Source organism: Natator depressus, chromosome 1 (genome assembly GCF_965152275.1).
Source record: "Natator depressus isolate rNatDep1 chromosome 1, rNatDep2.hap1, whole genome shotgun sequence".
NCBI lineage: Eukaryota > Metazoa > Chordata > Testudines > Cheloniidae > Natator > Natator depressus.
In genome coordinates, this window is record NC_134234.1 from 260863612 (window position 1) to 260880474 (window position 16863).

General features: G+C 44.7%; 2 protein-coding genes across 2 annotated transcripts in view; both read right to left on the minus strand.

Annotated features, from left to right (window-relative positions):
* Positions 1-5263: 5263 nt before the first annotated feature.
* Positions 5264-10629, minus strand: APOLD1 (apolipoprotein L domain containing 1). Its single transcript, XM_074950463.1, has 2 exons — positions 10382-10629; positions 5264-7605 (listed from the first exon to the last, which is right to left on the minus strand). The coding sequence occupies exon 2, from the start codon at positions 7599-7601 to the stop codon at positions 6861-6863; it is 741 nt and encodes a 246-aa protein (XP_074806564.1). The 5' UTR covers positions 7602-7605; positions 10382-10629; the 3' UTR covers positions 5264-6860.
* Positions 10630-14290: 3661 nt separating this feature from the next.
* The window catches only part of LOC141988904 (uncharacterized), a 66529-nt gene continuing 63956 nt past the window's right edge, over positions 14291-16863 (minus strand). Inside the window, exon 13 of the mRNA XM_074955054.1 lies at positions 14291-14898. Within this exon, the coding sequence (XP_074811155.1) occupies positions 14291-14898 (608 nt within the window). The remainder of the gene's footprint in view (positions 14899-16863) is intronic.

Genomic DNA, 16863 nt, shown 5'->3' on the forward strand with positions numbered 1-16863 from the left:
ACAACGTTTTATGTACTTGAAGACTATTGTTATGTCTCCCCTCAATCTTCTCTTCTCCAAACTAAACAAACCCAGTTTTTTCAATCTTTTCTTCTAGGTCATGTTTTCTAGACTTTTAATTATTTTAGTTACCCTCCTCTGGACTTTCTCCAATTTGTCCACATCTTTCCCAAAGTATTATGCCCAGAACTGGACACAATACTGTTGAGGCCTTATTAGCATTGAGTGGAGTGGGAGAATTACTTCTCCTGTCTTGCTTACAACACTCCTGCTAGTACATCCCAGAATGTTTGATTCCTTTGCAACAGTGTTACACTGTTGACTCATTTATTTTGTGATCCACTAAAACCCTCAGATCCTTTTCTGAAGTACTCCTTCCTAGGCAGTCATTTCCCATTTTGTATTTGTGCAATTGATTATTCCTTTCTGAGTTATAATGAAAACAATAATAAGTTGATTATCAAAGATTCAAGAGATAATGAATAAGGATCATGGAAACAAAAGGCTACACATAAAACCATAACATGCTTTTTGATACTAAACTTAACAGGCTAACCTTCTAGCTAAAGACGTCTTTTCTCTCCCAAAGTCTTTCTACAGCATTTCTAACTCAGGCTGGTTGAGTTTGCACCATGCCCGTTTATTTCCTAAGTGCAGGATAAGAGGACGTCTTCTTTGCCTTCTACTTCTATCTCCAAAAGTCATTGTCTGTACTCAGAGACAGTATAACTCCCTGGGGTTTGTTTTTCCTGAGTGCTGCTGCCCTGTTGATTTCACATCTCTCTGTTGACTTTGTATGTAAATGATGCCCACTGTCTTACCTTACAAAGCTTAATTTACACCTCAACAAACACAGGTGAATAAACATCATTTGTTTGACAGAAAACCTGTTTGTCAAGTCTGCCTTAATACAGACTTTAAAACATGTTTTCATTATATAAACATAACTCCTTATACAGTGTATGTACATACATTTCACAATGCTGTTAATAACCGATGTGGCTCCAGCTTTCATTTAAGACCTCCGATGACATTCTTTGGTGAACCAGAATATAAATACCATAATCAGGACAGTCCAGTTAGCATTAAGAGTTTCTTGGGTCACAATTGCATAAAAAAATTCAAATTTCTCAAAGAGAACAAAAATGTCTATAACAGCAGATCTCCCAGGCCAAGCTGTGGAGCACTGGTGTTCAGCTGAGTGGTATCTCGTGGTCTGCAGAAAACTGGCTGCCTTTGTGGAGATGCCTCTTTTCCTTGTTTCCAGGTGTTAAATCACACAAAGAGAGCTAAACTTTAGAGTTGGTTGAAATCTTTTGTTTCTGTGGAAAATTTTAAAAATAAATTTAAAAAAACCCCCAAATTTTCCATTCAAAGTTTTTATTTCACCCCAGAAATTTGAAAACCAAAATATTCAAGTTGGAAATCTTGCTGCCTCATGGGAGATGTAGTTCAGGTGTCTCAAGCTCCCATTCTCTTCTGTTTGCTGGACTTCCTGATCAGGTGACATCTCCCATGATGCACCCTGGTCTCCACTCTCTGAGAGGTGTGGTGGGTTTCCATGGGAATCCCTGGCCATGATCCATGATGAGACGTGTTCCAGCTGGAGAGCCCGCCTCAGAGGAGAATGGGTATATGAGGGAACTGAACTACAACTGCCATAAAGCACCGTGGCAGCATTTCTCAATCAAAATATTTCAGGTTTGGGGTGAAATATTTTTATTTCGGAGTGTTGAATTTTTCAATGAAAAATCAACTTTTTTCAGCAGAAAATGGACACTTTTTGAAATAATTTTTGTTTAATCAGACTCTCATTTTTCTGTCAAAAACCAGATGATTGTTTTCAGCCAACCCTGCTAAGATTACCTTATAGTCTTTCCAATATTATTTTTCAAAATAAACCATTTTTGATGTGCCAGAGAGATGATAACAGCTGGGAGATGGGTCCATGCAATTATAATGAGAAGGGAGCTGCTCGATACAACAACCTTTCTATTAAGTTGTGCTCCATACTATGCAAAAGATTGAGAATCCACTGATTTTTACTATTGATTTCAGTCTGCAGTGTTCTTATAAACACCTCCTGGTGACATAAGAAGGATTGAAGCTAATGTGGCTGTCTGTTAGATTGAAGTTATTTTTAAAGGTTCAGCCATATGACCTCTGGTTATGTGAGGTCACATGGGGTAGTGGAAGAGGAGATGGATTTGTGGTAGCAGGAGCCTGGACAGATATCAGTTGTGTCTACTCCCACAGCCCCATGTGTGTAATGCACATGCACACATGCAAAAGTGCACAGCCAACTTAGGCGTGCTGAATATCATTCACCTGACTTAGAAGAAAGGATGCTAAACTATCACAGAATTTGTGTTAGAGTAGCACAGTGATTCTGATTTCAGTGGGACTCGTGAGCGTGTTTCTGATGAGCATTCTCTCAATCTGTTTGGAAAACCTGGGTGGGGGGCACTGAGGAAATGGTGACATAACTGAACATCTGTCAATGGATTCCAAATGTGCTGTTTCCTGTACTCCTAGAACAATGAGGAAAGCGAGGGGAAATCCAAATAAACTTTGTGTGACAGGGAAAGGAGAGGAAGCCTGAAACAATACCCAGGACACCATCGAGAATGGAACTACCACTTCCTACAGTGTTCAGGGGCAAAAAATACTGGAGGGGGCTCTAGACTAGACTCTTCAAAAGTTGGCCAGCAGCCACATCACCTTAGGTTGTGATCTTATATGTTAGAACTAAGTCATGTTAGGCCTGTCAGTACTTAGATGGGATGACCTCGAAGGAAAAGCTACGGTGGTGCAGGAAACGGAGTTGGTGATATAATAGGAAGTCACTTTTCCCTCTGATTGAGTGAACTCACTGCCCTTATGGGGCCTTCTGCTGCTGCAGGTGTTATCTTTTGGAAGAGATGTGAAACCAAGGACCTAATCACTAGTGACTATTAAGGGTGTCCCTGGAGTAGGAATGTTAGGTCTGCTGTCTTGGCCAAATTCCAGGTTATGTAATTCAAGTTTGCCTGAAAATGAGGGGACAGATCACTTGATGATTACCTGTTTTGTTCATTCCCTCTGGGGCACCTGGCATTGGCCACTGTCGGAAGACAAGATACTGGGCTAGATGGACCTTTGATCTGACCCAGTATGGCTATTCTTACACTCTAAGATTTCTTTTGATAAAAGTCTTACTTCCTGTCCTAACATGTTGGATAGAGTTGATGTGTAGTTAAACATCTGCCACTTTCCATGTTTATGGGTACTGTAAGTAAAACTTTTTGTAAAGCACTTTGGGATTACTGAGGGTGAAAGGGGCTAAACTAAATGTAAAAATATTAGTATTTAGTATTAGATATTGGGTATGAGTTTGAGACCTTCTGAGGAGACCACAGTCCTATGAGTCTGAATGTGCACACCGTGACTGGAAGAAACCAAATCCGAAAGTCAATGGGCATTTTGCCTGAGTAAAGATTGAATTAAGACAGAAGTTTCTGCGTGCCTGGCTGAACATGGAAGTGAACCCTTTGACTGGATCTCAGCTTCTAGGCAGCTGATTGAAACTATGTTCCTGGGAAGTTGGGAAAGGGGAGGGGAGGGCAGGAAAAAAAGCAATTTATCTGTATTATTATTGCCACCCAAATAATGAAATGAGTTGGAAAACAGAGTCAGCCTTTCAATGATTTATTTACCATGAAACAAACACCACCCATGATTAAGGGTGTGTTTTAGTCATGGGTATTTTTAGGAAAAGTCATGGACAGGTCATGGGCAGTAAACAAAAATTCACGGCCGTGACCTGTCCATGCGACTAAATCTTGGGAGTGCCGCGGGTGCTCATGTGGGTGTGTGGGTGCTTGGGGGGAGCGAACCAGGGGCGCTGTGGGTGCCTGGGGGCCCTGCAGGTGTTGGGGGGGCAGTCCGGGGGGCTCAACAAGTGCTGGGGGAGTGGTCCGGGGGGCATCATGGGTGCTGGGGTGGGGTGGGGGAGGAGTTGGCAGGGCTGGCAGGCTCCCTACCCACATGTCCCTCCCTAAGCTCGTCGCTCCGTGCGCTGCCAGCTCCGCAGCTCCCATTGGCTGGGAACCAATGGGAGCTGTGGGGGTAGTGCCTGCGGGAGGAGGCAGTGCTTGGAGCTAGGAGCTGAGGGAGGAACATGTGGACAAGGTAAGCGCCGCCCAGAGCCTTCACCTCTTCCCACGCCCCAACCCACAGCCCTGAACCCTCTCCCATACCCAAACTCCTCCTTTTGCTGTTTGGGTGGCGGGGGACAGTGGCCTAAGACTGCCCCGGCAGTGGCAGGTGTGACTGGGTCCAGGGGTTGCCTGAGGTGCTTGGGCAGCCCTGGAGCCAGCAAACTGGCTGCTGCAGAAGTCACGGAGGTCATGGAAAGTCACGGAATCCATAACTTCCACGACCTCTGTGACAAACTTGCAGCCTTACTCATGATGAATATTGAAAAGAAAGGGAGAAGCTGTGACCAGTCTGGCTGGTCTCTTCTAGCTGATCTTCCTGTGCTCTCTGGTCTGAATTGTAGGTTGCTGTGTGTCCAGGGCTGGCCTTAGCTGTCCAGGAGTTAGTTGTGGGGTATTGCTTTGCTTGAGCAATGTTAGAGATCACACAATACATCTGCACTCACACCAAGATAAAACACTTTCGCTCACATGCAATCCACAGGGCCATTTTCATGTGGTCAGAGACATGCGCAAACAGCACTCATGTAGGTAGATGGGTACTCACACAAGTGGAGATGTGCACACACTTGTACACCCATTACTTACATGGTATGGATATGCTGGACTGATGGTTGAGATCACATACACATACAATACACCCATCCTTCACACCTCCCACCCCAAATATACACAACACTTCTAGTCCTGGGTCTTTATTTAGTGTCTGGTAGCCAAAAAGGCAGCAGGCACCCAGCACTGGGGTATGGATGTGGTAGAATATCAGAGATCACACACATACATAAATACATATACACTGACACAAAATAGCTTCATATTCATTTCATTGAATCAGCGTCGCATCGGAGTCATTACTCGTGTGTGGTGATCATTCTCGGATGTGAGATGCTCTCAGTGACAGCTGCTTTTGTTTTCTTAAAGTACATAAAATCACATGTTCCAAGAACATGGGAGGGGCAGAAAACAAGGACAAAAATTCAAACTTTGCTACTCTGGCTTGTCTCTCTCTCCCCCCCCCTCGCCCCCCCCCAAGAGTTTCCTCAGTGCTTCATACATTTAAATCCTCCTCTTTAGGTCATTTTTTCATCCCTGCACGGTGATTTTGAAGTTCCTCCTGTTTAGCTAGTTCTGCATGTGGGACTGAAAATGTACCTAGACCTAAGCCTTTTTCCTACTAATCTAAAGCTAGCTTCCAAGTCCTCTCTCCTACACCTATCTTAGGTACTTATATGGCCCCCACCACCTCAATGTGTAAGCAGTTCACAATATGTAAAGTATTGAGTGCACCATACCCCGGGGGGGGGGGGGGGTAAGGAAGTGCTATTATTCCCATTTTACAGATGGGGAATGGAAGCACAGAGGGGCCAAGTGACTTGCCCAGAGTCACACAAGAACTCTGGGGCAGAGCAGGGTCTCTTCTAAGTGCTAGGCTAGTGCCCTAATCCTTGGACTACCCATCTCTTCTACATCACTCTCTGTCATGAATACCGATATACATCCCAACCGCAGACTCCTCCACAGCACTCGCTAACAGTGTATTGCTGTCTCATGAGACCTGCCACCTTCACACTGATATCCCAAGACGCCTAACTATTGACATCTCTACCTATCGAATCCCGTTCCACATCTCACAACTGGAACCTCCTTTTTGCCTGAGGAACTGTCACTGTCCTCTACATATTTCAAGAGGCGAGTCCTCCTCTTAGGGAATTTGCCCCCCCCCCCTTCCACTTTTCCCCCCTCCCATTCCGAGAGCTGTACTTGGTTTCCTGCAATCTACATGTTTTGTACCTATTTGAATTCAGACAATTATCTCCCTTTTTGATAGGGCGCTGCACTGGCTGGTGAGTGAATAGGAGACTTTCCATCAGATACTAGCACTGACTTGCTTTGCCCTGTGGAATGCTTCCCTCTGGGTTGGAAGCCATTATTTTTAACATCTTCTTAAACATTTTTTCTTTTTTTAAATACAATTCTAAAAGCTTAAAATAACTCTATACAAATAAATAGGAAAAAATGTATCACAATTTCCACTTTGTCCCCAGCACGTGGCAAGGAAAATCTCTCTCTACACGGGATAGAATACTTTTTGGTGCATAGCTCCTACTGAGATATTGTGTGTGCTGTACTGCCATCTAGTGGATATAGTTTGTCACATCTCTGGCAATTTAAGTAGGAAATTTGTGGGTGCTAGATATTACAATAGATCTCACTCCCTCTACCTCTATGAGAAGAAGAATTCACAGATTATTTACAACCAGGGAGCAAGACCAGGCAAGGAGTCTTTTGATCTAACTCCAGACCCATTCCTCTCTGACATCATGGAGCGGCATCAGATGGGAGCCAAGGAAATTTGGGCAGATTAACCTTTAATCCAGCATTTACCCAGCTGGTCTTCCACTAAATGTAGGCTCTGGAGTCGTTCCTGTCATTTACCCTACAGGCTAGATCTCCATCATGACCTCAGATTTTAGTTCAGTGCTGCAGGGAGGTAAAAGCATAAACTCCCTTTTAGGGACATGCTTGCTGTCATATTTAAATCAGAACCTTGTAACTTGTTCCCAGCTGTGGGGATGGGTGCCACAAATGCTTGTAAAAATAACAACAGTAATAAAAATAGTGAATAATGCAGCATCTCTAATGACACTCTTAGTTTTGGCTGTTTCAGCTGGATGTTCCCTGAGGTTTGACAGTGATCCTGGCACTTGAGCTGGGATTTCTTGTGTTGGAGGAAAGTTCTGCTCTGGATTCTAAGAGTTCACAAACTTCGTCCATTGCTCTGATGCAGGACTCAAGGTTTTCAGCCAGTTTCTGGATTTTTGCCTTTAGCACAGCTTGGCTCACCTTTGTGACCTCCCTTGTGTACTCTGGCACAAGAAAGTTGCGCGAACCGTAGAATACCATGAAGCAGAGGGAATTGTACAGCGAGATGGAAGCGTTTTTCTCTGACTGGAGCAACAGGGGGTCCATTGGGCCCTGTCCACGATGGAGAAATTCTAGGCAGCTCAGGATTTCCCTCATCTGGTTCTGACAGTTCACTGCGATCTCCTGCACCCTTCTCAGTTCCCTGGAGTTAGAGAGCACTAAGGAGAGATCGGAAGTGACATTGACAGCCCCTCCGGCAGAGGCTACTCCCAGCCCCACAGCAGAAGCCAGGAGAGATGCTCCTAAAGTGGCAGGGCTCAAGGAGAGCCCCACGATGGCTGTGATTGCTCCTACTGCACTCAGGGAACTCCCGGTGATGTTTGCAATCAGGGATCGCCTGCGCAGCTTGTTGATGTTACGTGCAATCTCGCGAAGCTTCCTGATCTGGCCATGCAGACTGCTTCTCTGATTCAGCAGCAGCATTTGGAAGTGGCGTGTAGGGTCCAGTGCTGTAGGAAAGGTTATAGCACTTCTCTCCATGGCCCTGTCAGGAAATACAAACAGATGGGCTTTACTCAGCCGGTCAGTCTTAGGAGTGTGTGTTTGAGGATTGGTTCAAGGCCCTGTCTGCTATATCAAGGTAGTGCAGATACCAGGGAGGTGAATCCCAGGCACCTCTTCCTTGATGGAGATCCTATGGGATTTATCCTGGGTCCTTTCTATTTAAAGGTGGCAAATACAGAGACTGATGAGGTGAAGCCTAGAGGGGTAATCCCTAGGACATGGATTCTCAGTGGAGGTCAGGTTTCCCATGGGGAGTTGCAAACATGTTTCAGGAGGGTCCTGCATCCATCATCTTTTTCTTTAAGGTTAGTTGGGAGTCAGATCCTGAAACATTTCTCTATTGTCACTGTATGGAAAATGTTGAGAACCATGTTTCCAGGGTGAATTTGAATGGAAAGATAGTAGAATAAATGATTAAACAATCAATTTGTAAGCACTTAGAGGATAATAAGGTGATAAGTAATAGCCAACATGGATTTGTCAAGAACAAATCAGGCAAAACCAATTTAATTTCCTACTTTGACAGGATTACTGGCCTAGTGGATGGGGGGAAGCTGTAGACAGGATATATCTTGATTTTAGTAAAGCTTTTGATACAGTCCCACATGACATTCTTCAACTACGTTAAGGAGTGTAATAAAGAGGATGGTAATTGATTATTTTCCAGGTTGCCTGGAGGTAGGACAAGACCTAATGGACTTATTCTGCCGCAAGGGTGATTGAGGGTAGATATTAGGAAAATCTTTCTAATTATAAGGATAGTTAAGTCCTGTAACAGGCTTCCAAGGGAGGTTGTGGAATCCCTATCATTGGAGGTTTTTAAGAACAGGCTGGACAAATACCTTTCGGGGATGGTCTAGGTTTACTTAGTCCTGACTCAGTGTGGGGGGGCTGGACTTGGTGACCTCTTTTCAGGCTGTGAGCCTTGTGTGATCATTACTTCACTACCGGTGCCCTGTACTTAGCTTAAGGGAAAAGTGCAACAATCTAATGGTAATGCCTAGCTCTTTATAAAGCACTTTTCATAGTTGCTCTCAAATCGCTTTCAAAAGTGTCGTTATCCCCATTTTACAGATAGGTAAACTGAGGCACAGAATGACATGACTTGCCCAAGGTCGCACAGCAGCAGAGCTGGGAAGAGAAGCAGATCTCCTGAGTCCCAGTGCAGTGGCCACACTGCCTCCCTAGCTAAAGCAGCTTTGCAAAGGAGCTACAAATATGTGTACACTGCAGCCAGCGGTGTGGTTGCAGCATGTGTAGCTATCCCTGAGCTAGCTTTAATCTAGCAGTGGTGAGTACCAATAGCGGTGAAGTTGTGGCAGGATGTACTTCAGCACGAGCTGTACAAATCTGCCCAAGATCTGGGGTATTACTTGGGCAGCTAGTCCGTGCTGAAATCCATGCTGCCGCGCCTTCAGTGCTATTGGTACTTGCACTAGCTAGATTAAAGCTTGCTCGGGTATATCTATACGACCTGCAATCACATCTCACATCTACAGTGCAAGGGGTTCTCAGGACAAATTATTTAGTGGCCTCAGAGTGCGGCCCCCGACTCTTGCTGGTGGCCGCTCTCACACTTTCCCCTAAAATACTTAATTAGCGTTAGGAAAAACAAATAAATATGCACATATACACGTCCAAATCATTGTAATTTATTTATTGCTAGCTAGCAAGTCTGCTGTGAAAAGTGGTATTAACAAACATACAAGTATCACTTGTCACAGCAGACTTACTCAGCCCCAAGAAGTCTGGGGACAAACTAAGCCCTGGATGGGGGATCGGGAGAGGCAACAGGGCCCAGGGGCAATGGCGGGGGGGAGTGTTGGCCAGGGGAGGAGGCGGGGGGGAGGGGGGCTGGAGCCCAAAGCCTTGTGGCAGGAGCCTGCCTTCCCTGCCACCCCCGGGCTGAAGCCCAAATCCTGAGCCACACCACCCCTGGGAAAGTGGGGAACTCACCGGCTGCCCAACTCTTGCTAGAAGCCCCAGCAACCAAGGCTGTCCATCGAGGACACCAGGGATGGGGAGGGGGCACTGGTTTCCCCCTCCCCAATCACAGCCCAGGCGGCTGTAGCCACAAGAAGAGCCCCTGGTGGCCACATGGTGGCCACATTTGATAAACACTGGACATAGACCCTTAGAGGTTGTTTCCTGTCTGATACAATTTCATGTGGAAAGACAGGCAGCCACTAGAGTGCCAGAGGATGAAAGATTTCTATGGCAGGGATCCTAACCCACCCCAACTCTAGAAGACACAGGTAACCAAATCAACGCATTAACACTATTCTCAACCACCGTTCCTGTCCCCTAAACTGGTACAGATGATAAGCACTGAGCCAAACATTTGCACAGAACATAATCTGATATGATGATAATATATAAGAAATCAATTCTGGTAGCCCCTTAATCATTTGTGCAACTGATTTTCTTGCTGAGAAAATGAACATTTTTCTAAAAAGAAAACTGCAGTCGCACAGACACTATTAGTAAAATAATAATTTTAAATATAGCCCCCTCCATTCCAGGCTTCCCTGGGGTCTCTCCCAATTTACAGGGAGAACAGAATCTCCAGCCGTTCTCTCCCTCCCCCAGTTTTCAGAAAAAAGTTCCCTATGTAATTAATTATTTAAATAATAATAATGATTAATATAATTAATAATAGAGATGTGTCTGAAACAGACAAAAACGTTTCTGGGCAGAATACTGTTTCCTAATCAAGGGTGCTGAAGGGGTCCCGAGGAATAATATTTCCAACTTACCTTTTGTTTCCAGCCAGTCTCACCAAGGACAAATTTTATGCTGTTTCTGGATGAACCCAATTTATAGTTCCCACGAACCAATTGCTGCAGTGGGAATGCTTTGCCTCATAGTGGGAGTTTGCCATTTCCTGCCCCCCTCGTCCAGAAGGATGTGACACACTGGAAAGTGACCTGGAGACAGTGCAGCACACATCATGTTCAGGAAATGATCCCGTCAAATGAACATTGTGTGTTCGCTTTTCCTGAAGTGCAGAAAAAAAAAATCCAACTATTCCTGGCTCTGAATGAGAGCAGTCATCCTCTTAGGGGAATCACTGCCCTTCCTCCCCTTTAAATAGCTAGTGACTTTATCTAGTACTACACCGAATGAGATGAGTGCTAGCCAGTCAGCTTGCTGGATGAGTGAACCCTCATGTGCTTGTAACAAATAAGGAATAAATAAAATACACTTTCAACCAATCAGTTTATTCGCTAAGCCTAGTGTACTTTTAAAAACTGAACTCTGATGGAGATCCTAGTTCCTGACTGGCTGGAGCACACACACGACATGAAAGACTCACTGGCCTACACCAGGGAAGCTGTCATTGGTGGCGAGCAATCGGTGTAGCTGCACCAGTGCTGACTCTTGAGTGTAGACAGGATCATGCAGAGGTTTGTAGTGACTGAGCTAATAGAGTTTTATCCCTTATCCTGACTTTGTTCTGTTTACAGTCCTTACCTGTTGTGTCATATTGAATTGAGGCTGTACATTCCTCAGGGTAGGGACTGTATTTATATTCCCTTTTGTTAGGTGTCTAGCATGGTATTGGACGTTCAAATAATTTGTGACCAGAAAGAAGGGGTGCATTTGCTGGATAAATTAGTCATAATGAATTAGTCACCCAGCTCTAGTTCTAACACACCCTCTGGCCTGCCTTTAGACAAGCAACGTTGGCAAAGTCCTGGGTGTGCCATATTTTTCCCGGGAAAGTGCATATTCCAAGAGAGGGCCGCCTCAGTGGCATTCTTTGTATTATTGACCATGTCAGTTACCAAAACTCCAGTGTAAGCTGAAAATCCTCTTGTAGTAGCCAGCTATCTACCTATGCACACAGGATGGCCTTTTAGTTAGTTGGCAGGTGGTCTCTCACCAGAAGTGTTATAAATAATCAGAGCTGAGGATATGTTTGTTGGTGTGAAGGTTTGCATGGCACTGAGGATGGGAGGATGGATGTGGCTGAGGAGATGGTGGAGAAGACAGAACAAACATTGAACAGCTACAGGCGACCCCTGCCGATAGTGGTGGCGGGGCGGAGTGAGGGCAGCGGCTTCAGCAGTGTTACTGAGCATGCTCAGTCCGTGTAAGCATGCTCAGTACAAGCCAAGCAGCAAACCTGCCCCCCCCGCCCCCGCGTCTCCTCTGGACTATCACCATTCATACAACAAAGTGCTGTTAAGGACAAGTATACTGGAAGTACTGACCTAGATATCTGTGATTAAATGAACCACACCATGTTTCATTTGTAGAGCTGATTGGATTCCAGCCCCCACCAATGAAAAATTTGACTTTTCAAAAATCTCAAAACTGAAAAAAAAAAATGACCAGCCCTATGCATTTGGTTTGCAACCTCTCTTGCAGAGCCTAAAACTTGATGAGGACTGGTGCACTGCTCTGAGCACAGGGCTAGGAACCAGGAATGTCTGAGTGTTAATTCTGACTCTGTTGCCGGGACAAGTCAAGTATCCTCTTGGACTCATGTGCCTCCTCTGTAAAATGGTAAGAATATTTATCAACATCACCCAGGTGATGTGAAGATTCATTAATTTGTATTTGTCCCATGCTTTGAAGATGAAAAGTGCCAGGTAAGTGACAAAAATGTTTTGTTGGGGAAGAGAATGTACACAAATGCAGTTGTGAATGGAATGTTGTATTGGGGCTTCAAATACGTCAACAACTTCTGGGGCTTTGACAGGCCAAAAGGGTGTGTTTTTCAATTGTATTTGCTCAAGTGAATTAGCGTAACACAACTAAAAACCCTCTAAAATTCTTGTACGGCTACATTAGGAAAATGGTTGAGTTGTTTAAAACATGCTAGCTAATACCTTTTCAAAGCCGAGATCTAGTCTACACTACAGAAGTTTGCTGGTATAACTATACAGATATAATCCGCCTAGCATAGGTGTAGTTTATACTGTACCTGCAAAAGAGGGCTTTTGCCAATATGACTTTTTCCAGTTTGTCGAACAAAATATGCTATGCTGGTTAAAGGACTTTTTTGCAGGTATAACTGCATTTGCGCAAGGGCTTTTGCTGGTATATAAATGTCATAAAAATCCACACCTCTAACTGGCATTATTACACTGGCAAAAGTTTTACGTGTATAGCCAGGGCAAGTTGTAGTTTTTAACATGTTAACACTGCCAGCTAACACAGCTTGAGATGTGTTAACCTGCCTTTTAATAAGTGTTATCAGGGTTTTCAGCTGTGAGGAGCTGACACGATTGAACAAGCATGACTGGCAACACATTATCTTTGCCTGTGAAGACAGGGCCTTGTAGCCTAGAGGAGACTGACAGCTCTAGTATCACCACCATCCCAATGGACAGTGAAGCAATTTCAGCTGCTTTGTGGTTGATCTTGTCAGCAGCATTCCTCCCCGTGGGACTGTGACCATGGAAATAATGGCTGCTTCCACAGCTCCTTGTGGCCTTGTCTAGGAAAAAAGTGCTTTTTCAAGCATTTGAGCCACAGGTTTTAACTGTGTCTATGTTGGTGCAAAGTGGGGTTGTCAGTTGAGCTAACTGGATTGAACCCCCCCGCCAACCTCTCTTTCCCCAGCGTAGACAAAGCCATAGAGGCCCAGCGGTAAAACATAGGGCAAGTAGCAGGGGAGGTTGATTGGCCAGTACCTTACATGGCCAGCTACCTCCCACCCCAAACTATAAAACAGAGAGGAGGACAGATTATTGTCTTTTGCATGAGCCTGACTGTAACACTTCCACTCTCCCTCACTCCTTTTGGTGGCCAGGTGGGAACCAGAGGCAGCAATCTGACAGAGATAAGCACAGCACCCTTAGGAGTAACTGACTGCTTGCCAGAGCCAGGAAGGATATTTTTGCTACGGTGTTCCCCACCACAATTTAATCTAGCGTGGAGGGCTCCCCCACCCCCAACAAGGATGCATGTTTTATGCCTTCCTTGGAGGACTGATCAGTTCAGTTATTCAAGGGATTTCACAGGAGATTTCCAACACTTTTTATTCTCTGTCAAGCAGCCCTTGGAGGAGCTCCAGATTACTCAGTTAAGCTAGGGTCTGGCGACTTGAAGGCTAGTTGTTTGGTATTTTTCTCTTGCAGCAAGCAGTGGGGCAGAAGGTCATGTACGGAAAAGTGACATGGGACCAATCAGCACCCCTCTGGTGCAGGGAGCCCCACTGAGCAGGATTTCCCACATCTGGATTACCTGGTTGTGTGTCAGTGCCAGGGATCATAGATTCATGAGGTTGTTAGCCTCGCTGTAGTGATGGGCTGCCCTGAATAGGAGGTCACATGATAGGCACTGGGAACTCAGCTAATGGAGCTGGTCACTGGGATATGATTGACAGGCCAGCTATTCCCACCCCCATGACCTTTTGCACATCCATCCAGTTGGCTAGGGCTAAACTGTTACCAATAAAGGTCATTGCAAATCTTTGCACCACAAATCTGCATAGTGTACTTTAGATACAAGATTGGCATTAACATGTGTGGGCATGGGACTAGGCTGTCTATAAGGGCTTTGCTATTTCTAATTTCTATCTTGTAAAAAAAAAACCCCACAAATTTCTAGAGTTTTCCACTCTATTCCTTGTTCTGTTTTATTTCTTGTGCACACATAGGAGAAATGAAACATTAGAATGTCAGAAGCCCCTTCATTCACATTACACTCAGTTACAGTTTGGATGGCACGATCACATTTCCCGTACACTCATATGATAATGATTTCCAATCAAAAATATTTCCCTTGGGAAATGAGTGGTCCAGGTAAACATTCTGGATAATGGAGGGTGATAAGACATGGTCCCACATATAAAGGTCACTTATTTCTCCCACAAAGCTTTGGGCCTTCTCAAAGCTGCCCCAGAATGTGTCTGGATCTTGCCCCAGCATGACAATGCCCTTTGGTTGGATCCTATGCCCCGGTCTCAGCACCTTTCTTACGCTCCTTTTACCATTTACCCAAAAGGCTGTGAGACCAGATTTGGATTCCCAGGTCACACACATGTGACTCCCAAAAGTATTGAGTTTGGGGAGGGTGAAGTGCACTCCAGGACCACTCAGGTACAAACTAAAGGTGCCATTAAACTCTTGCCACACATTGAGTTCATCATAGTACTTGGTGCGGTAGGAGAAAAGAATGATTTCTCGATTGGGCGGTAACTCTGAGGCCGCCTTCATGCAAAGTGTGAATGCTTCAAGACTCAAGGGCTGTGCTGGAGACAGAACAACATAGCTATTGTCTGTTTCTTCCGGGAAAATAAAGGCTTTTTCAAGGAGACCTAGGACAGAAATCATAGCTAGTTATAATCACACCTATCCCACAGCAACTGCAATTCTTCCATCACCTGACCTTCTTTGAGGCATAAATGGGTTTGATCAGAATAAGACCAGGAGAGAAGACAGAATGTGAGTAAGGCAACATGTCCAGAAGTAATGAAGAACCTTCCACAAACGTGTCCACCTTTCAAACCAAGTGTGTGATACCAGCTGAAGAGAAAAGGATGTACTTTTCAATATGTGATTTCATTCATTCTCCTTCACAGCCTTTGTGCTGCATGATAGGGTGGTTTGAATAAGTATTGCCAAATGGTGTGTCACGTGTGTGATCATGCTCAGTCGTAATAAGTGATGGGTGAACCTTGACATGTTCTGAGGTGGCTGGGCTTTGATGAGATCACCCATTCAAAAAGGCATATACTCAAGTATATTAGGGGGAAGGATGCTCCAGTGGCTGTCTCTTGTCTTATACTTAGATTGTAAACTCTTTGGGGGCAGAGACCATCTTTTTGTTCTGTGTTTGTACAGCGCCTAGCACAATGGGGTCCTGATCTGTCACTAAAGCTACAAGGCTCTATGGTAGTACAAGATAATAATAATAACCCCTGCCATTGAGAAACAGAGGAAGGGATAACAGTACTTATGTGAGCTTTTTCTCCCCTTTGAGGGCAAAGGGGAGTCTGTGATGGAAGCTTTAAAAAAAGAACAGAAGCTGTTAAAGAGGAAGAAAATCTGAGGTTTTTGCTTCAGCTAGTGCAGGATGCAAATTATCACTGATATATCTTAAACTTGACATAATTTAAAGGGACACTGTCACAGAGTTTGGGCCCAAAACTAGACCTTTAAAATTATTATAGTGTAACCCACACTCTCTCATGGCTCTCCTTAGAGCCCCGCGCAGATACAAAATTTGCATCCGCATCTGATCCATGATCCGCAAACATGGTCTCTGGATATCAAATGGATATCTGCGATTTGCAGGGCTTTAGCTCTCTGTACTTCTTGAGGAGATAGTCAATAGAAGCTCATGCTTTTAGGTGTAGAGATCTTGGGTTCGCTGCTGACCGCCCATCCAGGGGCAGCATGTTACAATAGGAAGTAAATAATAATATGAGTATATCACTGCAGTTGCAAACAACATAATTAAGACTGAGAAGAGAAAGTTGGTGGGTACGTTAAGGGGCTGGGATCAGGAGCCCTAGGTTTTATTTTCAGTCTTACACTGACTCACCCTTTGAACATGGATACATTACTTATCCTTTTTTCCTCATTTAACCTCATTTCCCCCCACCTGTAAAAGGAGGATAAAACTACTTGCATACCTCAAGGGGGCACGGGAGGTAGCAATGCCTAATGCTTTTAAACTGCTCTGAGACCCTCAGATAAAAGTACTATATAAAGTGTGAAGTGTCATTACTATTTGAAGGTTTCACCTACAGCCTCAACTGAAACCTCTCCAGCGCATCATCAAGGATCTACAACCTACCCTGAAGGACAATCCCTCACTCTCACAGACCTTGGGAGACAGGCCAGTCCTCGCTTACAGACAGCCCCCCAACCTAAAGCAAATACTCACCAGCAACTACACACCACACAACAAAAACACCAACCCAGGAACCAAACCCTGTAACAAACCCCGGTGCCAACTCTGTCCATATATCTATTCAAGGTACACCATCATAGGACCTAACCACATCAGCCACACCATCGGGGCTCGTTCACCTGCACATCTACCAATGTGATGTATGCCATCATGTGCCAGCAATGCCCCTCTAGCATGTACATTGGCCAAACTGGACAGTCTCTAAGCAAAAGAATAAATGGACACAAATCTGACATCAGGAATTATAACATTCAAAAACCAGTAGGAGAGCACTTCAGTCTCCCTGGTCACTCAAAAACAGACCTAAAAGTGGCAATTCTTCAACAAAAAAACTTCAAAAACAGACTCCAACATGAAACTGCAG